Source organism: Erpetoichthys calabaricus, chromosome 10, assembly GCF_900747795.2.
Source record: "Erpetoichthys calabaricus chromosome 10, fErpCal1.3, whole genome shotgun sequence".
NCBI lineage: Eukaryota > Metazoa > Chordata > Cladistia > Polypteriformes > Polypteridae > Erpetoichthys > Erpetoichthys calabaricus.
The window spans coordinates 94,834,909-94,861,404 of record NC_041403.2 but is presented as its reverse complement, the minus strand read 5'-3'; the positions used below and the strand labels follow the sequence as shown (position 1 = coordinate 94,861,404).

General features: G+C 36.5%; 1 protein-coding gene across 1 annotated transcript in view; it reads left to right on the top strand.

The window, feature by feature from the left end:
* Positions 1 to 26,496, top strand: part of zgc:113278 (Translocating chain-associated membrane protein 1-like 1-like) — an 84,339-nt gene that overhangs the window by 31,553 nt on the left and 26,290 nt on the right. Inside the window, exons 2-6 of the mRNA XM_028811629.2 lie at positions 23,019 to 23,079; positions 23,203 to 23,321; positions 23,620 to 23,736; positions 24,616 to 24,674; positions 25,397 to 25,481. Coding sequence (XP_028667462.1) covers positions 23,019 to 23,079; positions 23,203 to 23,321; positions 23,620 to 23,736; positions 24,616 to 24,674; positions 25,397 to 25,481 — 441 coding nt within the window. The remainder of the gene's footprint in view (positions 1 to 23,018; positions 23,080 to 23,202; positions 23,322 to 23,619; positions 23,737 to 24,615; positions 24,675 to 25,396; positions 25,482 to 26,496) is intronic.

Here is a 26,496-nt window from a genome sequence, read left to right as displayed (position 1 = left end):
TATAAATACAATAAAAAGGCTACCTTTGGTTGTATTGTTTGATCATAACTATGTTTTTGTCTAAATTGCTGAAAATAAGGTGGGTTATGTGAGAGGGAATGTATGTGTTTGAATGACACAAATGCTAAAGGACATTTCACAGAAGAATGGATGCTACTTACAGACTCTTAACAAGTGATATTACTGCATGGAATTTAACAGCGTACAATAAGTGATTCACAGCTTGTTCACCAACATCTTGTATCTTTCATTTGCATGGTGCTATGGAAGTTGAAGTGAAGGATATGTGTGCTATCCCATGCACTGCCAACCGAGAGATTTGGATAGATCAAAGACTTTGTTAATTTAGTGTATAGGATGGCTATAAGGTAACCTGGGAACAGCAGGTAGTGACTGTGGGATGAATGATTGTTACTATCCACACAAAGCACCACTGCACTTTTGATCTGTTAGATGATAGGAATGAATGTACACTGTCTTCATTTAGAAATAGCAACAAAAATGTGCAAAGATAGTTTACAGTGTTGCTTCCCAGAGTCAGCCAAAATCTATTTTTCTTCATGTGACAAATGGTTAATTTTAATTCAGAATAGAGATAAATAGCAAAGAAATAATTATAGAGTAGATGGGGTAATATAAAATATGAAATACACATAGAAAATATGACATAACCGGTTTAGAAATACCCTAGATGGAAAGTTATAAAATATATATATATTTATATAAAAAAAAAAAAAAAAAAAAATTTAGTGAGGCAAATATTTATATAATGCAAAGTGGACTCATTCACTCACTAATCAACAAAACTGTGGCTGGAAGTGTAGTAGATTTTGCACAACTGATCCAGATGGAAAGGTATTAATATATTTTTACCCCAACTTCTTTCATCTTATCTGCAACCCTGTTCAAATGCTGAAGTGGGGCCTGCAGTTCCCATCAGCTATTGTGCTGCTCCAGATAACTTAATTGGCTCTTATAGTGTTTAAATAAGAGCATCAATAAGTACAGCATATCATCAAAGGTAGCAAGTACTGTGTTTTTTTTTTGTTTTTTTTTTTCTTCAACCACTTTGGGATAGCATCTTCATTGTCTTGCTAGATTGCTGCGTTTAACTTAGAGCAGTGTTTCTCAAACTTTGTATACTTAGGACCCAATTTTATTTTTTTAAGTTATTTGACAACCCACAGACAACATTTGAAGAGAGGCGTTTTTTCCACCTTTGTGAATTGAACGCAATTCTAAGAACAGGGGGTGGGGTTGTCCTTGGTGTAACAAACAAAATTAGAAATGGGGAAAAATTACTGAGATAAACCGATTGCACTTCATTCTTTTTTACTTTCTCGTATACAAAGTATAGGGAAAGTATTGTAATCATCCAAAGATTCGATGTCGAGATTCATCAAAATCTTAATGTTTTAGACCTTCTTGACTTTCTTGTATATGAAGTATAGGGAAATATTGGAATCCTCCAAAATTTCCTATTTTGAGATTTTGATGAATCTCAACGTTTTAGACCTCCCTAAGTCAGAAAATACAATTTTTGGAATTATTTCTCTCTGTGTGTGTGTGTGTGTGTGTGTATGTATGTATGTATGTATGTATGTATGTATGTATGTATGTACAGTTAGGTCCATAAATATTTGGACAGAGACAACTTTTTTTCTAATTTTGGTTCTGTACATTACCACAATGAATTTTAAATGAAACAACTCCGATGCAGTTGAAGTGCAGACTTTCACTAATTCAGTGGGGTGAACAAAACAAATGCATAAAAATGTGAGGCAACTAAAGCATTTTTTTAACGCAATCCCTTCATTTCAGGGGCCCAAAAGTAATTGGACAAATTAAATAACTGAAAATAAAAGTTCATTTCTAATACTCAGTTGAAAACCCTTTGCTGGCAACAACAGCCTGAAGTCTTGAACTCATGGACATCACCAGATGCTGGGTTTCCTCCTTTTTAATGCTCTGCCAGGCCTTTACTGCAGTGGCTTTCAGTTGCTGTTTGTTTGTGGGCCTTTCTGTCTGAAGTTTAGTCTTCAACAAGTGAAATGCATGCTCAATTGGGTTAAGATCAGGTGACTGACTTGGCCATTTAAGAATTTTCCACTTCTTTGCCTTAATAAACTCCTGGGTTGCTTTGGCTGTATATTTTGGGTCATTGTCCATCTGTATCATGAAACGCCGCCAAATCAATTTGACTGCATTTAGCTGGATTTGAGCAGACAGTATGTCTCTGAACACCTCAGAATTCATTCGGCTGCTTCTGTCCTATGTCACATCATCAATAAAACTAGTGTCCCAATGCCACTGGCAGCCATGCACGCCCAAGCCATCACACTGCCTCCACCTTGTTTTACAGATGATATGGTATGCTTTGGATAATGAGTTGTTCCACACCTTCTCCATACTTTTTTCTTGCCATCATTCTGGTAGAGTTTGATCTTGGTTTCATCTGTCCAAAGAATGTTTTTTCCAGAACTGTGCTGGCTTTTTTAAATGTTCTTTAGCAAAGTCCAGTCTAGCCTTTTTTATTCTTGAGGCTTATGAGTGGCTTGCACCTTGCAGTGCACCCTCTGTTTTTACTTTCATGCAGTCTTCTCTTTATGGTAGACTTGGATATTGATACGCCTGCCCCCTGGAGAGTGTTGTTCATTTGGTTGGCTGTTGTGAAGGGGTTTCTCTTCACCATGGAAATGATTCTGCGATCATCCACCACTGTTGTCTTCCGTGGACATCCAGGTCTTTTTGCGTTGCTGAGTTCACCAGTGCTTGCTTTCTTTCTCAGGATGTACCAAACTGTAGATTTTGCCACTCGTAATATTGTAGCAATTTCTTGGATGAGTTTTTTCTGTTTTCGCAGCTTAAGGATGGCTTCTTTCACCTGCATGGAGAGCTCCTTTGACCGCATATTGTCTGTTCTCAGCAAAATCTTCTACATGCAAGCACCACACCTCAAATCAACTACAGGCCTTTTATCTGCTTAATTGATAATGACATAACGATGGATTTGCCTACACCTGCCCATGAAATAGCCTTTGAGTCAATAGTTCAATTACTTTTGAGCCCCTGAAATGAAGGGATTGTGTTAAAAAAATGCTTTAGTTGCCTCACATTTTTATGCAATCGTTTTGTTCACCCCACTGAATTAAAGCTGAAAGTCTGCACTTCAACTGCATCTGAGTTGTTTCATTTAAAATTCATTTAAATGAATTTTATGTATTTGCATTGTATTTTAGTTTAGTCTAAAGCTTAAACTGAATTATTCTAAAAAGAGAACAATGCATCCAAAGAAAATTTGGATTTAAAAGTTATTTTAATTTTACTTTAGTTACTGGACAGTTGTAATCCATTAGCAATGATTTTGCTAACTGCATTTAGCTGTTGGTTCATTATTGATGTTTTTGTATTGGGTCTATGGAGCATTGCCAGGCCATAATCACCGAATGTTTAATATTTATCTTTGTGTAATTTTAAAATTGTTGGTATTGTGGAGAATACAATATACTGACTCTGTTCACAAAATTTGTGGACTTTACATAAATACTGCATGCCCGAGAGTGGCTTATTTCACAGATCTCATAATGTTTATGTTAAGGGGCTTTCTTAAGTTTCCCCTCCATTGAGTCAGTACCTTAAAGTGATGCTGTCGGGACTTGTTTACTCCTGTTAAGGCTACTCATGGCAGCAAGGACAGAAGTGAGGTTCTGAATATGTCTGACTTAGCCACCCACACCCTGTCCCACTAAGGGTCCATCCAAAGTGGTGCAACTTCCTTCCATACCTCATCGTCTTGCACCTGGCTTGCTATGTGGATTCCCAACAGGAAGTGAAGTGGTGTTACTGAGGATTGCACACACTCACTACCACTGATACCAACAACTCATTTGTGGAGGCTCTTCCTTCCATCTGTCTCCTGCATACGTCCAACAGCGATTTCGAGGATAGCACTGCCTACCCCTGATGGAGAAGGGAAATAAAAGGTGTACTAAAGAAAGTCTGTCTAATCTGTATTCGGCCAGGAAACCACACCTGGTGAGTCACCCCTCTACACACAGTTAAAAAACTATAAATTCTTTCATCCTAGCTTCTTGGAATATCTCCACACTCATGGATTCCTCCACTACCAACCAACCACCTCAGAGAATAACCCTCATAGCCTCAGAGCTCCAACACTACAAGGTAGACATTTGTGCCATCACTGGGGAAAAAAATTATATAGAATTCATGTACATTCTTTAATATTGCCCATCTCACACTCATAAAGCATTTTTTCTCAAGAGCAGCACAGCAGCCAGTAAAATATATGCAGTATATGCAGTAAAATATACAAAGTAAAATGTATGCAGACATGTGTAAATAGTAAGTGCAGCCTATGAAAATTGTTGACTTTTTCAATACATTTGAACAGGGAAATGTTAGATCTTCATGCAAACAGTGCCTACAGATAAATGTGATATACTTGAACAAATGACACATAAAATTGACATGGTATATCCCTTCCCTTAATCAGAGTTAACAAAAATGCAGAATTCACACGTGGATAAAGCAAGTATACTCCTACTTTTATTACCACTTCAGATCCATAAAATTGGAATCTGTTGTTTCAGATTAGGTTCAAATGATTAGAACATCCTTAGGGAGTGTACAGTGTGGAGCCTGCAATATTTTAATCAAGATATCGAAGGTCTGGTGTTCTCTTTGCTAGTGATGTGCGTGGTGTCATTATGCCAAGATCAAAAGAGCTCACTGAGCCTCCCAGAAAGAAGGCTGTGGATGCCTATGAATCTGTTTGAAAACACTGCCAAATTAATCTGAAGACAAACAATTTGCTGTAAGGAATATCATCTACCAGTGGTGTAGATTTCAAATGAATTCTGATTTGTCCAGGATTAGCCAGCTCAGCAAATTCAGCCCAAGAACATTTGATACTAAAAGACTTTTCCAACATTCCTAAAATTGAATTGTGGCCTCTGCGGTTAACTGTTGCAAAGTTACACTTAGTTTCAAAGTGCATGCATCTACAATTAGAGAAAGAGACTGCACAAATTTGACCTGCATGCGAGGTGTGCCAGAAAGAAGCATTTGCTGTCCAAAAATAACATTGAACATATAGGCCAAGCTTTCTGGAACGATGTGCTCTCAACAGATGAATCAAAAATAGCGTTGTCTGGCCATAGTAACAGTAGACCTGTTTGGTGCAAACTGAAGACAGCATTTCAGGAGAAGAACTTCATACCAACTTTGAAGCTGATTGTAGAAATGTTATGGTTTGGGGTGGCTTTGCTAGCCTTAGGATCTGGGCAGCTTGCATTCATTAAGTAAACAATGAATTGTCCATCATAGCAAACTGTGCTTGATAAGAATGTGAGACCGCCAGTCCAAAAGTTAAAGCTGAAATGGAAATTGACTTTTCAACATAATACTGGTTCAAAGTACACTAGCATGTCCACCAAGGAATGACTTACAAAGAAGAAATGGAGGGTTATGGACTGGCCTGGCCTAGTCAAAGTCCTTATTCAAGTATATCACGTTTATCAATAGACAGGATTGGCAATAAGGTTTACTGTTTGCCTGTTGAGAAAAGCCAAGCAAAATGACACCTTTTATTGGCTAACTAGAAAGATTACAATATGCAAGCTTTCGAGGCAACTCAGGCCCCTTCTTCAGGCAAGATGTAATCAACATGAGACATTGGACAGATGAACCTCTCTTCTGTATGCGAGATGCAAAAATGCCATGTTCCTTATTCCTGCATTATATATGCATTGTACTTCCAGCTGAGTGCTTATTGATTCTCATCTCTTACACACACTGCCCACACCTATAACTTAAGACAAAAGTAAACTCGTTGAATTTTGTTGTTGAGGTGAAACATGAGACATTGGACAGATGAACCTCTCTTCTGTATGCGAGATGCAAAAATGCCATGTTCCTTATTCCTGCATTATATATGCATTGTACTTCCAGCTGAGTGCTTATTGATTCTCATCTCTTACACACACTGCCCACACCTATAACTTAAGACAAAAGTAAACTCGTTGAATTTTGTTGTTGAGGTGAGATGCAGACTTTGCCTGTTGAAATGTTTTGAAAAAAATCAACAATTTCCTTGGAGCGCGCTTACATTTTCACGAGAGTATTTTGTATTAAAAATAACTGGTGAAACATGTTTTCCATATATATTTAGTGACAACAGCAAGCTGCATAGTACACTAATAAATTATAGTTTAAAATCTGGTGTTTAAAAGATTTACAGATCAATGCATCTAATTTAATAGTTGGGTTATACAGGTATATATATGTAGACAGATACCATATTCTGGTCTCATAACTAGAAAGTACTTTATTAAAATAGTTCTATACAAAACAGAAATTCCAGCCTTCATAATGTTTACAAATAACAAGAAACAGCTGTCTGTTTCAAGTCAGTAAGATAAACATGGAGAGTTGACAGTCTCAAATTTTAACTGTTTTGCACATCTGTCAGTATGTCTTGCAATTTAACTCTTATCTATTACAATATGAAAGTCAAAAGAACACCATATGAACAGCATGGTTGGGCAGTGCTGGTGCGTCACAGATTCAATGTTTAGATCTAGTGCTTTGGATTCAACTCTTACACCTATCATTGCTCATAAGGGGTTAACTTAAGTGGTGGTCCTAAATAGGCTGCGTGTTAGTTTGAGAGAATGGATGTGTGCATAAATTGGATCCATGGACTGATATCCGGTCCAGGGCTGGCTCATGCTATAAGACTGATGCTACCAGATTGGGGTCTGCATCCCCAAGAACAATACTGAATTAGGTTAAGTGGGTTTTAGACTTTAATGTTGAGAATTCTCTACCTCATGTTTGAAGAGAAAGTAATTTCTCCTTTTCTGTCCTTAATGCCAGCCAGTTTGTAAAACTAGCCCTTTCTGTACCTTTCCCCAGTTTTGTATTGTTTTAAGTATCTGTCATTTCATAATTCAATGAGAGTTTGTAAGTATTTCCATTGTACAACTATTGGTAAATATGAGTCACTCATCCTCTATCCACCTACTTCTAGTCCATGGCACATTTAAAAAAATCTTTCTTAGAGGTGTCTCCTCCTTTTCCTTCTGTTTTTAAAGAGTTTATAAGCTTTTTCTTATGTTTGTCTCAGAGCAACTCAAAACTGGGTCTTCATGAATGTATATTCAGATGGGACTAATGTCCCCTGTAAGGTTAGGTTGATTACTGACTTAAGCCGAATCCTGTTCAGGTCACTTTCAGCTTTTGGCTACATGAGTAATATAAAAGGCAGTTTAAGATAATGAGTGACAGAATTTATAGCAGATCTCTTCAGTTTCAAATTTGCCTATGCCATCTACTTAAAACGCATCAGTTTCAGCATCACAGTTAATTTGCATTAATAGCATTGCTGCCTCATAGTTAGGAGACCAGGGTTTGCGTTTTTGGTCCTACCTGTGTGGAGTTTGTATTTTCTCCCCTTGTCTTCATGGGTTTCCATTGGATGCTCAGGTTTACTCCCACTGTTCAAAGACATGCAAGTTAGGTGAATTAATGACACTATATTGACCCCTTAATGTGTGTGTGTTCACCCTGTCCAGGGTTTTTTTCTCCTGCCTTGCATCCCTATATTACTGGGATAGACTCCAGCATCCAAACTATACCCCCAAACTGGATTAAGTGGGTTAGAAAATGACACAACAGTATCACTGCTTAATGAGCACCCTTTTGTGACTGCTAACACTACACAATGCAGCATCATTAGAAAAATGTAATATTTAAAAGCTTGAAATCTTTCGCACGGCATTGCACCATGAGTGTTTTGGCTTCTTTAGAAATACTTCAGTGATACTTATTCTTTTTTATACATAGTCTTTCAAGTGGTAAATGGATTATTGGGGCTTCAGAACCTTTATATTAAGAAAACATTTACTAGTAAAATATGTTAGTAAAGTAGTGCTATTTTGCAATGGTTTTTGACTTGTTTGTTTTGTACATTTTTTTAATCAATTACTCCACATCTTTTCAAAGATTGCATTATTTATATATACTTTGAAACATTTGTTTGCTCTTAGTCAAATGTAGAATTACAGACTAATTTGCATTAGAAATATTGAAACAATGATCACTTTTAGTCCAAGATGAAAAACAGTAAAGGTATAAGATGAATCGCTTTAATTTTAATTTAATTTTAAAAGTGCTAATGGTAAGAGTTATACGAGATAACTAAAACAAAATAAGTAAGCCTATCCAAGTACATTATAGCAGATATTTTCTGTTTGCCTATAAGTCATGATTATAAGCTAAATTATCTCAGTAGTGATTCTTAGAATTGGAATTACTGGGATGATTTTGAATTGGTGAGAGGGACTTGTGAGTTACCTTGTTCATGTACAACTAGACGTGGCATTTAGTTTAGTTAATGAATCATCAGGCTGCTAAGAAATATTTTGTGGGTTGACTATGCATACTGTGTGTTCAGCAATCGGGTAATTGTAAACATGGACAAATAACTGTTTTAACATTAGGCACATGTTTATAGAATACGTAGGAAAATGCCCAGTTTGTTTTTTTTTTTTCTTTGTAAATGCTTAGTGTAGCACTGGCATGGCCAAGATGAACATTTATTTATCCTATGAAGTAGCATATGACCGAAAAGGAAAAGGTTTTCAAGCACTATACAAGCAAGCAGACTTCTAGAAAATATGATAAATGTTTCCACCATTTGCGCAGTGTTCTTCCCCTTCAAAATATAGGGGGGCATAGTGTTCCTTAGCTTTAGAACACTCTCATGATGCACTAAGTATCAGTTATATGAGTAAACTATTTGCTTACTATGAAGGCACAGAAACACTGTGATCAAACTCATTCCGTAGTGTGCTTCAGAGAGTCTAACTGTGCAAAACTAAAAAAGCCGACAAACTTGGGGGAGCTGATATCTACAGATGGTAGGCTCTGATCCCCGTCAGCATGAATTGGACAATGCAGGTTTGAGAACATTGTTATTTTTGCAAAAATGATTCTTTTTCATTTACTAACTTTGTTTTTTCTCTCCCTATATTAAACTAAGCACTGATGTTTAGTTTCTGCAATTTCTTAACAAATGCTTTGTTTCTTTTTATCAGTCAAGAAATATATTTCTAAATCTCCTAGCCTCTCATTTAGGACAAACATGTCTTTGAGGTCACAGAACCACCTCTGCTGCACAGCATGCACAACTAAAGTCAACAGTAGTCATGGTTACATTTTATCTCATACTTCTACAGGGTACATCTCAGTAGTTTGAAAGGATTCATTGACCTGGCATCAGAGCTATGTGCTTAAAGAAATGATTCTTGAATTCTACACCTTTTGCTTCAGCCATTCATATCAACAGGTTATGAAAATGTTGTATGATTTCAATTTAACTTGTGGGTAAAATTTTCAAAACTTAATGATGCATACTGAGTTGCCACTATAATATTTTGTTAATATTGACAATTTTCTGTTTCTGCATTGTGTTTAGAAACCTTTGAATGCATCAGGGCAGTAGACAAGTAAAGTGACCTAGTATTGAGATTGTTCTCTGCTTCCATATTGCCTTCAGAGAACTCGGAATGCAGCAGGGCATTATAAAAAGCAAAGTGTTGCAAGTGTGGTTTAGAGATGCTTTCCCCCTTTGAGTCCAATCATCCATAATATTTACTGCAGTATAATTTGTGATACATCTCTGCTCTGAATAGGTCATCCCGTTTTACTGTACATGTTAAATCAAGATAAGTTGTCTAGAAAGACATTAGGTTAAAATGTGACATTTTTCCTGGAACCATTCCAGGAATTTTTTTTCTTTGTCTTGCTGTTTGGGGTATTTTCCTGCTGAAAATGACCATTTGCAGTTGTGTGGTCTGTTGAGGAAAATGCTGCTGTGCACCAAGAAGACTGAACCTTTTTGATACCCTGTGGGTTGGACTCTTGTACACAGAGTTTTTCAATACCTTGAGGTTATTACATCAGCATGAATGAGCAGTTGCCAGGCAGGATTCATTTGGCTAGTTATTGTTTTGCTAACCTTCCAGTGTTTTATGTTAATTACATCACAGTCACAGACTTCAGTGGATTTTTTTTTTTTTTTTTGATTGTTAATGCCGTGCCATGTTTCTGACAAATTGCACAGTGCTGCACATTTTAATGTGCCTCTCTACGTACTGCTGCTGCAGTCAACCGCTAGCTGGCTGATTGTAGTCTGTGTGCTACTTTTCTGAAGTCTTGTCAGTCTCCATTCTGTTAATATTCTGTCAGCCACCAGAGCACTGAGTTTGATTTAATTTTTTGCTGGTTGTCAACCCTTAGTGCACAGAGAAACAGATACTCTTTCTTAGGAAACTTGATTTATGTACTGTGGACAAAATAATATTGACTTTTTTATTTTTAAGTATTTTATTTAATCTGCTGCTATGTTTGTTTTTATATGTTGGTTTGGCAACCTCAGCATTAAGAATATAATAACAATGTAAAAGTTATCCATGAAATGATTGGTTTGCCGCAGACCCCTGTCACTTAGCTGTATCATAAACCGGTTAGAAAGAAGGACGACAGTCCTGTAGACAGTAGCCATCCTATTTTTTTCCTAAATTTCAGCTGTTCCCATCAGTCTGCAGATAGTGGCACCCACGGGTAAAGACTAAGAACTCTTCTAGCGCTATCAGCATTTTGAATTATATTATTTTTGGGGGATACTGCTGAATTTTGAGATATTGTTTTATGTACTGTTAAAGGTACATGAGTGAGTGTGTGTACTTATTATGATGCTAGTCTTCAGTTGTTTGTCTTGGTTTATCTTCTTTCTGTGTAACAATGCCTTATGTTAGCACTTCCCAACTGCAAACGAATTTTCATCTGGGTTACATCTTGCCTGAAGAAGGGGCCTGAGTTGCCTCGAAAGCTTGCATATTGTAATCTTTTTAGTTAGTCAATAAAAGGTGTCATTTTTCTTGGCTTTTCTCTACATCTGGGTTAATAAAGTCTGCTTACCTAACCTAACTTTGATCTAGACCAAATTGGTTTAAAATAAAGCATGATAGTTAGTGCTGAGCAGCGCTTAAAAATTTTAATCACGATTAATCACATGGTTCTCTGAGATTAGACAAATCACAACAATCACATTATGTGCAAAATTCAATAATGAACTCAAATGTAGTAAATTGTGTGTATTTGGTTTGCAAACACTTTAAACAAATAAGGCGCTTTTTAACAGCACTATTCCCTTTACATAATCGCAGTTAAAATATTTCTCATAAATCTCAACTTAAATATTAATGTAATCAAATTAAATATAAAACCAAAGCTGTTTGCCACTGCCAGGGCATTAACGTTTTATCTAGTTTGTTATAGAAAAAAAAGTTACCCTCAGAGTCCAGAGCCACAATCACAACATTATAACAGGCACCTTCCGAGCAACAGCAAGTTAACATTTCTAATCAGTTTTCTTTTTTATCTAAAGAGATACCAGCAGAAACATTTTCTTTTATCAGGGAGCAGCATAAGCAGTCCATGTTCAGTAGCAGCTCTTTGAGGGCTAATATTTTTTCCAAAAAACTCTGTTTTCAGAAAAGTGCACAAAGCAATGGTTTCACACATAAATTAACATAAAATGTCTGTTGCTGCCTGTTGTGCCTGCTGTCGGTGCCTGTTTTCAGTTTGCAGCAGCAGTGGCTGCGTGGGGGGGCGGCTCGACAGCCACCAGGAATGTACGGTAGGCTGGCTGCCTGGCTGTCTTTGTGAGAGAGGTGTGCTGGGGTGGCAGTTGCAATGAGATGCAATATGGTTTGTACCTCCTGTCATCGTAAGTGTCTGTCCTCCCAGGCGAACGTTGCCATAGGTGCATCAGCTACATGAACATGTTCAGCACCACAATCAGCTGGTGACCGATCAGCTGATGCCGGTACCTCACTTTTTTTTCCAATCTATATCTCCAGATCACTTGCATCAAAATTGGAGTCCAACAAATCAGAATTCGATTCAGCAATAATGCGAAAACAGTCATCCACTGATTATTTTGCTCTGAGCATTCACTTTTGTATCTCTCCACATGCCATTTTAGAAGCTATTTGCTCTTTGTTACTCATGCACACGCAGGGAATCGAGGTCAAATCAACAAAATTAACTTTCCTTCTAGCAGAGGCATATCGAAAAGCACTGTAATAAGAACATCACTGATCTCTATCTCTATTAATAATAATAACAAAAACTGTGTTAACACGTGATAATATAATTGTCTGCCCAGCCCTAATGGTAGTAAGTGCTAGACACACCAGCATAGGTGTATCAGGGACAGTGATTTTTGGAAACGTTTTTAGTCTTGATAAATCTCCCACTGAATTCTCCATTATTACATACACAAGATCATCTGGTATCTGCTACCTTCTTTAAATAACATTTTCTGTGTGTATAATGATATTGGTACTGCTATATTGGAGACCAGCAGCATTGGCAGAGACTATAGTGGAGACTAGCAGATGATTACGTTAACTGGTGTGATGAACTCCTTTCTAAATCCCAAAATAAAAAAGTAAAGAGTTACTCATTCATGTTAGAATAATAATTTCTTTAGACAATGGGCCTCAGTTATAGTGATTCTGTATCAGGCTAATATTGTTAGCAGGCAGTGTGGTATAGTGGTTAAGGTTCGTGACTTTAGACTTCAAACCCTGAGGCTGTTGGTTCAGATTCTGCTCCTGACATTGTGTGACAATGACCAACTCATTTCACCTCTCTGTGCTCCAACTGGAAAAACAAAATAAATCTAGCCAATTATATCTCAAGTATTTTAAGTCCCCTTGGATAAAGGCATCTGTCAAATAATAAGTAATAATAAAAATATTACTAGGTCTATGGAGCTGCTTACTCTTGAACATGCCATACACAATTGCACTTGAGTAAAACATTCCTGCGTTAGGTCTGTTTCTGCTTTTCCTAGTGAGATGGCTTTTGTTGAAGGTCATTGCAAAACACAATTTTACAGGAATATGTATTATTTTAAAATTTGAAATCCGTAGGAATAATGTGAAATTTCAGTAATATCATTATTAGAGGTCTATGATTTATAATTGTTTACACCGTTCATTTGGGTACAGTATTTCTTTTCATGTTTTTCATTAGTTGTATGTGGTCCCCCTGTAGAGTTCACAGATGTGAATGTATATGCAAAGCAGTGCTTTAAGTGGATTAACATAGGTTCCAGTACCCCATGTGTTACCTGGATGTTTAATATGAAGGGCTAAGAACGCAGAATATTCCCCATTAGAAATTCAGATGCCTGCTATCTAAGGCTGACGTTTCCCCTTTGGAGACTGTGATACCGGACATAAGCCCAGAGAAACAAACCAGTGCTACAACAACGTACTGGAGCTATCAAAGAAATTAACATTTCTGTTCTTTGCCATAGTGTTAAAAGCTTATATTTCTAATGTTTCCCTTTTCCGTAACATTTTCAACCTTAATTGTATCCACACGTTTGTATTTAAAAATTAGTAAAGCTGGCATAGTTGCAAACAACATTCATTGCTTAAAGGCGAGCAATTATTTCACTGCCATTTTCACTTACATGCTCATAAAGAAATATTTGCTACCAGTGAGCAGACAGTTGAAAACGGCACCGTAGTAACTGCTCCCCTTTAACATTACAAGTTTGTAACATTTGGATTCAATTAAGGGAATTTTATGGTTGAATTAAAAACATAGTAAAGGAAAGGTAAGCATATCAAGTTTTAGCAAAAATAAAAGTATTTTTGAATTTCTTAGAAAAAGAAAAAAAGTGCTCACTAAATAACAATTAAAAGTAAGAATGATGCAATGATTGTGAAATTGGTTGTAATAAAAACCGATAGCTACAGGGGTCCTCCACAACTAAACTTGGGAATCACTGATAGTCTATGGGAGAGAAGAACTGTTTTCTCTCAGTGCCATTATCAAAAGTTGTTAGCAATATTAGAAACTTAAAATAGTTCCATCATATAGATCCATCAGATATTAACTTTTTAACATAGCAGTTTCACGGTTTTGTTGTTTGAAAGTGTTCACGAAAAACACTTGAACATGTGAGGTTCTTTTTAGATTGGTGGACAAGTTAAGACTAGAGATGCCTAAATTATTATCCTTGATTTACATGTTTACATCTGATTTACATGCAATACTTACCAACATGACATCTACTCATCATTCATATTTCAAACACACAAATCAAACAGAGAGATATGGCCAAGGCTGGTAACTACAGTTTCAAAACCTTATCAGAGACCAGAAGCTGGCTACTTCCATTGTTACCCCTGACAGGGCTGCACAATTCTAACAGATTATTGCACAGTTCACACTTGAGCAAACATACAAGACATACAGTTCTCTAGCAAGGCCAGTCTTTGAAACTGCTCAACAAATAACTTGAACAAGCTCACTGGGGCAAATTATATCAATAAACAAGGTAAGTTTCAGTGAGGAAATATTAAAACTTCAATCATTACTTATGTGTATTTGCAGAGAAACCAGACATTAAATACAAGAAGTCGAAAGTAGATTTAAATCATTCCGGTTGTATCTTTTCCTCTATGTCCCTGAAAGTGAGCACGGATTTCAGTATAACCAGGAGAGAAATGTCTGTGTAATTTAAAGAGTTCTTTAATTCTTCTTAATCCAACTGAGGCAGGTACCACCATGACATTGGTCACTCCTTGGATGGGGCCCGTTTTAAGTGGCATTGCACTTTCGTAGCATGTTGGTTCAGTGCAGCTTCAGAACAGCCTACACCCTATCTCTATCATATCAAAATCCACATTGTCATCCCTCCATTTCATTCCACACATTTGCCTCTCTCAAATGCTGTAGTGTCTGCATCTCTCAACAGCTGCACTTTTTCTTTTATACTGTGGCTTTGAGTATTTTTAGTAAGTTGTATTAGTCAAAAAGAAATGATTGAGAATTTCTTAGTTTTTTCTGCCTGTCTACCTGAAATTATTTTAAAGATGCAATTATGAAATACAAGTTAAACAACAAAGTTCCCAAAAACCCCCATTTCATATGTTCTTACAAGCATATACACACTGGTTAGTTTATCGGAACACACATTTGCATAATTCACATAATTCTCATCTAGTTCTTATATCTCTGTTGCATCCCAGAAATCAAAATATCAAAATACATTATTTTTTCAGTTTGTTTAGCCAATTGTTCAAAAGAAAAAACGATCTAACGGAGCCTTTTTCTAAACCAGTCTAAAACTTGGCCAACCATGACTTTATTCCTCTGTGTGATCTTTGCAGCCCTTTCAGGAGTAACAATGAAGTAGCCAGCTTCTGGCCCCTGCTCACATTTTGAAGCTCTGGTCGCCAGCCTCGTAATGATGTGCATGTCAGTTCACTTTACTGATTTGATTCTTTTGAACTACTTGTTTAAGTGAATTGATTCACTTGATCCATTTAGATTCTGGTGTATATGGGAAGTCACATCACAAATGTATAATTAATAATTCATACATTATTTTGATATATATGTATATAGGTGTATATATAAGAGTATAAATAATTCAGTTTCCTTTTTATTTTCATCACACTTAGTACAACAAAATTGCAGCTATCCTAAATTACATAATTATATTAATACAATACAATATAATAAAATAGAATAACTAAATATTGCACTAAATAAGACGTTTCGTTACAGAATCACAGGTGAATGACAATTGTGCAACTTGTAATGACCTGTTCATAAATCAAATGAATAAGATTCATTAGACTGGTTCTTGGGTAGTGACTCGTTTTCAAATCAAAACGCAAGCATGAAATATGCTGATGACATCATGCAGGACTTGCATGCACTTTAGCACTCCCATTGAGCTCCGTTGAATCGATTAGTCCGTGCTCACAAACCAATTAATTTGATTCACTGAAGAGAGTCTTTCAAAAAAGAGCAAATTGTTTGTGAATTGCCCATCACTGCACTAATTTTTAAGAAAGAGCCAATACATTCACCTTAGGAGCTTTGTTCAATACTGACTTCATTTACAACACTTGTGGATTTTGGCACTTATTTTGTCTTGTAGCTTTTTATGTTTCAGACCCCTTCCTTTTCCTTATGGCCATGGTCTCTGGATTCCCCTGGAAGAAAGTCCTTAACTTCCTGGTTACAATACTCTTTTCAGCTCTTGAACGAGTAAATATTCCAGTGCTGTAAGAAAAACTTGAACTTTTACCATAGTCTGTTATTTGAAAGGGAAAGCCAAAAAGTACCAATCCATATATCTTCATTTGAAGTTAGGCAAGCCGCTGAAGAAAATTGGGACATCAGGGTCTAAAATTAAGAAATGAATGTGGGACTTACTGACTCCTGTGTATTAAAATCTATGATTGCTTATAAAATAGTACCGAGCCCCTTCTCATTATTTGAGTGCAGTGGAGATTAAAGACAGAAATGGAGAACTGGAGCAAGCCATCTAATTAAAAGTTTAATCCACCCTACAGTGCGGGGTTTAGAGGTGATGCACTTCATTTGTGGCATTTCGTTAAACTACATAGTCACTTTTCTCAGTACATAACATAACCTATAAAACTATAATTTTTTGATAAATTTGTACACCAGAATACAATAGAATTTTAATAAAGGTTCTCTCTTTATTTTAATAATATAAAACAATGTTAGGTTTAATAATGAAATAATTACTTTGATATTCTAAGACAAGTGCAGCTTTTGTACTATAAATTTGAACCAATATTGCAAGTGCACCTTTTCATTACGGGCAGCACGGTGGCGCAGTGGTAGTGCTGCTGCCTTGCAGTAAGGAGACCTGGGTTCGCTTCCCAGGTCCTCCCTGCGTGGAGTTTGCATGTTCTCCCCGTGTCTGCATGGGTTTCTTCTGGGTGCTCCGGTTTCCTCCCACAGTCCAAAGACATGCAGGTTAGGTGCATTGGTGATCCAATATTGGCCCTAGTGTGTGCTTGGTGTGTGCGTGCGTGCGTGCATGCGTGCGTGCGTGCCCTGCGGTGGCTGGGTTGGCTCCAGCAGACCCCCGTGACCCTAGTTAGGATATAGCGGGTTGGAAAATGGCTGACTGACCTTTTCATTAATGGGCATGATCAGTGTCAGATGTAATCTCGAAGGTGGAGCAAAACTGTTGCTAAGTTCTTTTTCTGGTTTGAATGTTATGTTTCAATATGGCACCATACAGTAAATACACATTACAAAATGCTCATGCAGTGTGTTTGCTATATGTGTATTGGTGGGCTACAGGAGTAAGAAGTTTTTTGTTTTTTTTTTTTAATTAAAGTTAAATCCATGTGAGTGACCATGGATAAATGTCTACAGTCACATTAATGAAGTAGATGAAATTATGACCTTTGAATATATAATTCAGAAAATAATTTCTTACTGTAATTTAGTGCCTAAAACACTTTTAAACACTTTAGTTTGTGAATTTAGTGTTTACTGTCTCTTCTGCATTTCATAGCTCACAAGTTTCTGTTAATTTTAAAATAGTTTTGCTTACTTAACAACCATTTGTAATGGGAACAGATAAAACATTATTATTATTAGTAGTAGTATTTTATTTATTTATATATATGTATATATAAAGTGGTATAGCCTTTTCTAGGCTTTTTCTCACTTATTCAGAAGTTCTGAGATAAGGTAATTATAGTCACTAATGATGGTGCTGGGGTGTGGCAATGTGTTGCACATTGATAAGCACAAGCAAGTAAGAATTTCACTGTACTCTACATATGTGACCTTTATGAACTAATAAAACTATTTAGAAAAAATACATTTACATTTCTGAATGTGAGAAAACTACCTAAAACAAAAATACACTGCTGAAAAAAATAAGGGAACACTTAATCATTACTGTCTATCCCCAAGTCAATTAAGATTCAGGGATATCCATCTGTTCAGTTAGGAAGGATCTCAGGAGCACAGAGGAGATACAAGGAGACAGGCCATTATACGAGGACACCTGGACAGCACCATAGAAGGGCATCAACCCAACAGTAGATCTGCTTCTTTGTATGAGGAGGAACAGGAGGAGCACTGCCAGAGCCCTATAAAATGACCTGGCTACTGGGGTACATGTGTCTGACCAAGCTGTCAGAAATAGACAATATTAGGGTAGCATGAGGGCCTAACATCCCCTAGTGGGACCTGTACTCACAGCCCATTATACTGCTCAATTGCCATTCACCAGAGAATACCACAACTGGCAGCTCCACCATTGGTGCCTCATTCTCTTCACAGATGAGAGCAGGTTCACACTGCACATGTGACAAATTTGAAAGAGTCGAGACACCATGGTGAATGTTATGCAGTCTGCAACATCATCCAGCATGATTGGTTTGGTGGTGGGTCAGTGATGGTCTGAGGAGGGTCACACAGACCTGCCTGCTAGGCTATGGTGCTCTGACTGCTGTTAGGTACCGGGATGAAATCCTCAGAGCTATTGTCAGACCTTATGCTTGTTCAATGGGCCCTGGGGTCTTTCTGATGCAGGACAGTGTCCAGCCTCACGTGACCGGAGTGTGTAGGCAGTTCCTGGATGATGAAGGCATTGATACCATTGATTGGCCTGCACATTCCCCAGACTTGAATCCAATTGAGAATCTCTGGGATGTTATGTGTCGGTGCATCCGACGCTGCCAAGTAGTAGCACAGACTGTCCAAGAGCTCACTGATGCTATGATCCAGGTCTGGGAGGAGATCCTCCCAGGACACCACATGCAGTCTCATCAGGAGCATGCCCAGATATTGTTGGGAGTTGCATACAGACTTGTGGATGCCTGAGTCACAATGTGAGTTACCATGATGAGATTCACGCAAGTTGTATCAGCCTGTGATTTCAATTTTTAACTTTGATTTTCAGTGTGATGTTGAATTCAGCACTCAATGGGCTGGTGATTTTGGTTTCCATTGACTGTTGTTGCATTGTTTTGTTCTTAACCAATTAAACAGTATTACTCCATAAAGATTATCCACTTGGAATATTTTCTTCAACGTGATCCGATATGTGATTTAAGTGTTCCCTTAATTTTTCTGAGAAGTGTATATGACTCTGTATCATAATACACGATTGAGCTTGGAGCTAAGTGTGCAGTCTGTGTAATTTAAAAAATATTACAAAATTATTAATCACCAGCATCATAAAGTGTAAATACTTAATTACTTGTTAAAATATTATTTTTTGCAATATTACTGCAGTGCAGCGTTGCAGATACAATTGTCTTTTTATGGAATTAATAATATTCTCCAATACTTTGTAAAGAAAAGTGACCAATTGTTTGTTAAAGTAATGTAAATCATCAACCTTTAACAAGCAAACAACTGCAAACCACCATTCACAGAAATATTTACTCTGTTATGGATTACAATACAAGATTATACAGGTGGTGTCTGTCTTGTACTTACCAGCACATTTGGAATGTATGGAGGACAGTGTTTGAGTCAATGCAGTAATAGGTCCAAAGATTAATAATAAAAGGATGTTGGAGATAGTTGATACAGTCAGATATTTAAGAATAAAGAACCAAGTTTTCTTTATTTTAAAAGGAACAGTTCGGTTTTTACTAGTATTAAAAATTATTTTAAAATAAAAAAAAAAACTGACTATAGGACAGGTCTCAAACTTGTAAATGGATGAATTGAGTACACCATAATCTTCAGATCTCTGTGTCATTTACATAAATACAGAGCATAAGATCAAAGCATCTGTAAAACATAATATGTTCAGTTTCAATTGTTGAACTTTGCCAATTTTAAGAATTCTGCAGATGGGCTTGCAATAAACACATTTGATAGTCAAGTTTATATTTTTGCTTGTTTTCATTTTAATAGTATGTTACTAAAGGAATACTTGATGCAATATTTTAACCTTGTTGATAATTATTAATAGGCAAGATATAATCAACATAAATGAAGTTGTCTGTGTGCCTGTCTGTCTCAGTATACCCCTGAGGCAGTCTGTTTTTTTTTTTTTTGTTTTTTTTTTGACTTATAGGATAATAACCCAACTTAGAAAGTAATGTAGTATTTATTTTTTCTTTGACCACTTTGAAACACAGTATACAATACAAGAAGCAAATGACAAGCACTTGTTTAGTACACCAGGTTTAGTGGTATTGGAAAAATAAAAACATTTACTTGTCACCAATACATGGCATTGAGTACACTGAAGTTTAAATCATTAGCAAAATCAAAAAGATGTGATTTTTTTAATGATCATATTGCATAATGTTAGGCCACCAAAGCTGTCTAATTGTCTAGGTAAAAGCCTTCACTGATGCATGATTGGGGTGGTACTTTGAACAGAATGCAGTGAAAGGGAATTGATATTAATACCCTGAATTTCTGTAATACTATATAATTATGCAGTTTGGATGCTACCTGGTCCATGTCTGTTTCTTCACTGAAAAAAATGAAGGTCCAAAGCATAACAACCTGAATTAAACTGCTTCTCCCATGTACAACCTGTATGTGATTATATTTGAGGAGGAACAGCAGCAAGAAACCTTTTGTGTCCTTTACGTAAACTAAAATGTGTGCGTGTGTGTGTATATTATACATATTATTTTATATTCTGCCCAAAAAAATTAAAGGAACACTTTGAAAACACATCAAATCTCAATGGGGAAAAAAATCATGCTGGGTATCTATACTGATATGGACTGGGTAATGTGTTAGGAACGAAAGGATGCCACATCGTTTGATGGAAATGAAAATTATCAACCTACAGAGGGCTGAATTCAAAGACACCCCGAAAATCAAAATGAAAAAATGATGCGGCAGGCTAGTTCATTGCAGCAACTCAAAATTGTACTCTGTAGTTTGTATGGCCCCCCACGTGCTTCTATGCATGCCTGGCAACGTCAGAGCATGCTCCTAATGAGACGATGGATGGTGTCATGGGGGATCTCCTCCCAGATCTGGATCAAGGCATTGTTGAGCTCCTGGACAGTCTGAGGTGCAACCTGGTGGCATCGGATAGACTGAAACATAATGTACAAGAGGTGTTCTTTTGGATTTAGGTCAGGCGAGCATGGGGGCCAGTCAGTGGTATCAATTCCTTCATCCTCCAGGAACTGCCTGCATACTCTCGCCACATGAGGCCGGGCATTGTCGTGCACCAGGAGGAACCCAGGACCCACTGCACCAGCATAGGGTCTGACAATGGGTCCAAGGATTTCATCCCGACACCTAATGGCAGTCAAGGTGCCGTTGTCTATCCTGTAGAGGTCTGTGCGACCCTCCATGGAGAGACATTCACACCAATGGCCTGCTGGAGGTCATTTTTTAGGGCTCTGGCAGTGCTCATCCTGTTCCTCCTTACCCAAAGAAGCAGATACCAATCCTGCTGATTGTTTAAGGACCTTCTACGGCCCTGTCCGGCTCTCCTAGAGTAACTGCCTGTCTCCTGGAATCTCCTCCATTGCCTTGAGACTGTGCTGGGAGACACAGTAAACCTTTTGGCAATGGCATGTATTGATGTGCTATTCTGGAGAAGTTGAACTACCTGTACAACCTCTGTAGGGTCCAGGTATCGCCTCATGCTACCAGTAGTGACACTGACTGTAGCCAAATGTAAAACTAGTGAAAAAACAGTCAGAAAAGATTAGGAGGGAAAAATGTAAGTGGCCTCCACCTGTTAAACCATTCCTGTTTTGGGGGTAGTCTCATTGTTGCCCCTCTAGTGCACCTGTTTTTAATTTCATTAACACCAAAGCAGCTAAAGCTGATTAACAACCCCCTCTGCTACTTAACTGACCAGATCAATATCCCAGAAGTTTCATTGACTTGATGCAATACTCTGATGAAAAAGTGTTCCTTTAATTTTTTTGTCAACTGCTCTGGGTATTATAAATTGGAGTAGTGCTTGATATCTGTTTTGCACAGGATGATGTGAAAGGAAGACAGGACAGTGAACAGGAGTTCCCATTTGTTGCTGATCAGTATCCCCAAAATACAGAGTTGGAGCCTCACAAGCTAAATCCCTTACCTCAATAGTCTTTAATCTAGTTCACTGTTGAGACATCTACTTCCATATCCTTGAGCTTCTACTGCACCCAGAAAGGCTAGATAGCGTTAAAGACAGTAGATAAATCAAACAATATGATCCTAGTAATAGTTTCAGCTTTGTAAAGGTGGGAGTAGGGTCTGTGGAGAATGTGCAGTGAATGAGTGTCAGCTACCTCTGTTATGTATAGACTTGGTAGGGAAACTACCAGGAATCCAGGTTATCTGTAACCAGGAGTCACCATGGCTTCAGGACTAGACTCTCCGTGATCTTCATAATGGGTGATTTGAAAGCTACTGTTCTGTAGAACTTATGATCATACTGAATTATGTTTTTTCTTATTGAAATAAGCATGTGAAATAAAAATGTAATTTTTCTGACAAGTGCTGCATCTGCATTTTGCATTTTGTATTGTGTATATATAATTAAAATTTCAAAAAATTTGATTTGATTTTGATTTGCAAACTGCCGAAGCTGAAACAAAATTTGTAAATACATTAGAGAACCATCCATTTTTTATTTCTTTGTGGGAAATTAAAACAAAACAATACACTGCTGAAGTAAAAGGAAATTATTCATTTTCAGTATAGTGTTAATTGACCCAGAAAAAGGGGTGAGTGGAGAAGAATATATTGTACCTGATCTTCTCCTTACAATGTACTCTGTGTATGAAGGAATTAAACCTAAGGCTAGAGTAAGTTTAGATAGCCATTTCCATAATAACAAAAAATATACTGTGTAGTGTACAATAATATACATATATATATTGGGTTCAGTGTATGGTGTTGTATTTGTTTTTTTGTCAGTTGTTGGTATTGTATTACTGTCATTATTCTGTGAGAAACATACACATAAGAATTTCATCTTATTTTGTATAGTTGTCAGTAAACCTGAGCACTTGATCCCCATGGACGAGTGTTGTTAATAACAGAGTATGATTGTTGAGAGGTGACCTGTACAAAGGAAAAATAAGATTTATTCATACAGTTTATATTTTTTTTTCGTCTAGGTAACAGCAAAGTATGCCATCATGTTCATTACTGTCCAATATAACGTTACGTATACCTTTGGTAAGTTAATATGCATTATGTTATGAAATTTGTTTTATTTTAATACACCTCATATATGATATTGTTTATTTAAATAGTATTATGATAAAGACACTGGCTAATTATTTAATTTTTATTTTTCAGAGGAAAAATCAGAACCCATAAACTTTTATAGATATGGTCCAAAGGACATGGCAACTATTTTTTTCTATGTTCTTATTGCCATCATTCTTCATGCATTGATTCAAGAATATATTCTTGATGTAAGTACACATATTAATGTTTTTTTTTGTTTTATTTTCTCTTAAAAGTTTTTCTTTTCAAATTGGGGGAAATAAATAACGCATATCATATTACTTAAAAGACAAAAGTTATGCTATTCCAAATTTGTCACATTTACAGTACTTTTTACCAGTCTCACTTTTCTCTGTGTTCATAAATGTCCTGATTATACCATTTATTCAGTAAAACTTGCCAACTGTGATATTATTCAAATAAAACTCTGTGGTTGAAAGAACCAAGTAAAACTTGATCTGCTTTGTTTTGTCTTTGTTCTTTCAGAAAATTAACAGACGGCTTCATTTGTCTAAAACAAAGCATAGTAAGTTCAATGAATCGGGGCAGCTTGCTGCATTTTACCTGTTCTCCTTTTTGTGGGGAGTGAGCATCCTAACTGCAGTAAGTGTAGATTAAAGTACAATATATTAAATTAGTTTCATAATTACTATTGTTTTTTTTTTCTTTTCAAATTCATGTGATAGTTTAAAGAATTGTATGTAGTCAATGAGTGTCCTGCGGTGGGTTGGCACCCTGCCCGGGATTGGTTCCTGCCTTGTGCCCTGTGTTGGCTGGGATTGGCTCCAGCAGACCCCTGTGACCCTGTGTTTGGATTCAGCGGGTTGGAAAATGGATGGATGGATGTAGTCAATGATAAGTTTAATGCAGGCTATGGTGGCTACACATTTTCTTGTGATATGTAGTGTCAGCTAAAGAGTTAGGGCACACCTACTCATATAATCTTTTAAAATAATGTCTACATTTTTGAATAATGTACCAGTGAAGATGTCCACATTACAACACATATGGAATAATGCTGTGACCAAATGAAGTGTTAATTAAATCTGTTGTATATTTTAAGTTTTTAAAGTGATAATAAATAATTCTTTACATTTATATAGCGCTTTTCTCACTACTCAAAGCAGTGTCCACACAAGGAGGACCCGGGAAGCGAACCAACAATCTCCTTACTGCAAAGCAGCAGCACTACCACTGCGAAAATGATAATAGCTTTGCACACTTTTGCCATTCTTTCAACCAGCTTCATGAAGTAGCCACCTAGAATGATTTTCCAAAAGTCTTGAATGAATTAATATACAAGTACCAGCTGACTTCAGGAGCCTGGAATCTCAAGTAAAAAAATCAATGTAAATTCCTGCTCATAGCATATAATGTACACGTGTTGTATTGTGATTTTTGCATTTTTAGAAATGACTTTGTAATAAATAGAGAAATAATTTATTTTCAGTTTATTTCTAACAGTCTCTATTTCATTTTTAGGAAGAATTTGCAACCAATCCTACTCTGCTGTGGGAAGGTTATCCACATGTCCATATGTTGTAAGCAATACATATTTTTTGATTACACTTTTTAAAAATATCTTATCATGTTTTCGAAATGTTTGTAATTTAAAATCTAACTTTGTTGGAACCATTTTGACTAGATGGCTTGTTTGAATTTAATTTTTGTGTCTGTCGGGCTAGATATGTACACTTGACACTCAATTATTTAGCAGTTATATTTTTTGATGGCAGTTTGTTATATGGACATTATAGATGGTGCCTCAGGGTAACAAGGTAGCCTTTGTCTCTGACTGGTTATCTGTTAACAATGAAAGTAAAGTTTGTCAGTGGTAGGAATTGCATTCCTTCTCCTGAAGGCTCCTTTGTTTAGTTGAGCAGTGACTGGTAACACTCGATACACCACCTATACTCTTAGTTATCTCTGAGTAAGGTATACTTGGTAACAATAGTTGTACTTAGTATTCTGGTATATATATCCATTTTTAAACAAACACTTCAGTAATGTACTGTTTATCATATTAATTATTTGTATTAATTTATACATACATTAATGGATTTAAATTGTATAGAAGCACTTGTTTAATAAATATTGATTATCCTCTACTGCCACAGTTTGACATTGATGAGATTAGACACAAGGGTAAACACATGGATTTTCTTTGTAGTTGTACAGTAGTTTTTAATTACTGTGAATGTAAAAATATTTAAAGCAGCTTTCCCTGTTATATCACAACTCATAAGAGATTTTGTTATTTCAGTTTTCAGGTGAAATTCTTCTACATATGTCAGATCGCCTATTGGCTTCATGCACTCCCAGAGCTTTACTTTCAAAAAGTTCGAAAGGTATACTTAAGCTATAATATATCACTATATTAATTATTAAGTAATTTGTAGTGTTCCAGATCTCTCTGTCTCTGTTATACTTGAATAAAGTTGCAGTCAATTTAAAAGTAGTAGATTTTAAAATGCTTTATAGATCAGTACATGAAGTTTAAAAAGTAATTACAATACATTGAAGCCTGAGATTATAAACATTTGATACTGTTTGTTTCTAAAAACAAAAATATAAATATCAAGTAAAAGATCTTTTGAACGTAATAATAAGTTTTAAAGAGCATACATAGATGGATGAATGGATAAATATATCCCAATATGTAAACAGGAATGAAGCTTTGTTTTTGTAATGTTTATGGCACTGTATATAATCTGTAAAGGATTATGCAATCGTTTTACTTTAATTACAGTCAAGAGCAGAAAGAATCCTGTTTGGTCTAGTAATTGTACTGCATACAGAGTCAAATGCTATTCATTTCAGAGCTTTCAGTATACACAAAGTTAACAATAGTAGCAAATCACTAGCTTATAACAGGGTACATTAGAAATATTTTGACTCTTTATTTAAAAAAAAAAAAAAAAAAAAAAAAGCAACAATTATAAAGTATTTTCTCTGTCATAAGCAAGTTTAAGAGGTGTCAAAAGAACAGACAAATGCCACAAAAAAGGTTTGGGGTAGCCACTCTGTATAATGTAAGTTGGTGAGTAATCATGGACACCGAGTTCAAGACAGAACTGATTTGCAGGATACAAAAAAGTGGTTTTATGGTCGGGCAGAGCAAGTAAGGTCATTTGGTCCAGAACCGGAAGTGGTGTCATCGGGGTCAGGCGGAATTTCCAATAACTGGTCTGCAGAGGAAAGAGAGAAAGGGTTAGTGCACTCCGCCACCCCCTGGTCTGGTGTAGAATTGCCCTCATTGGAGCCCTTTTGCTGCCTCCCATGTGCACGTGTGTGACAGTGTTATGTTTTAACATTCAGTACAAAGGAGTTTGTTCATTAATGGTTTTCCTATCATGGAGGTGC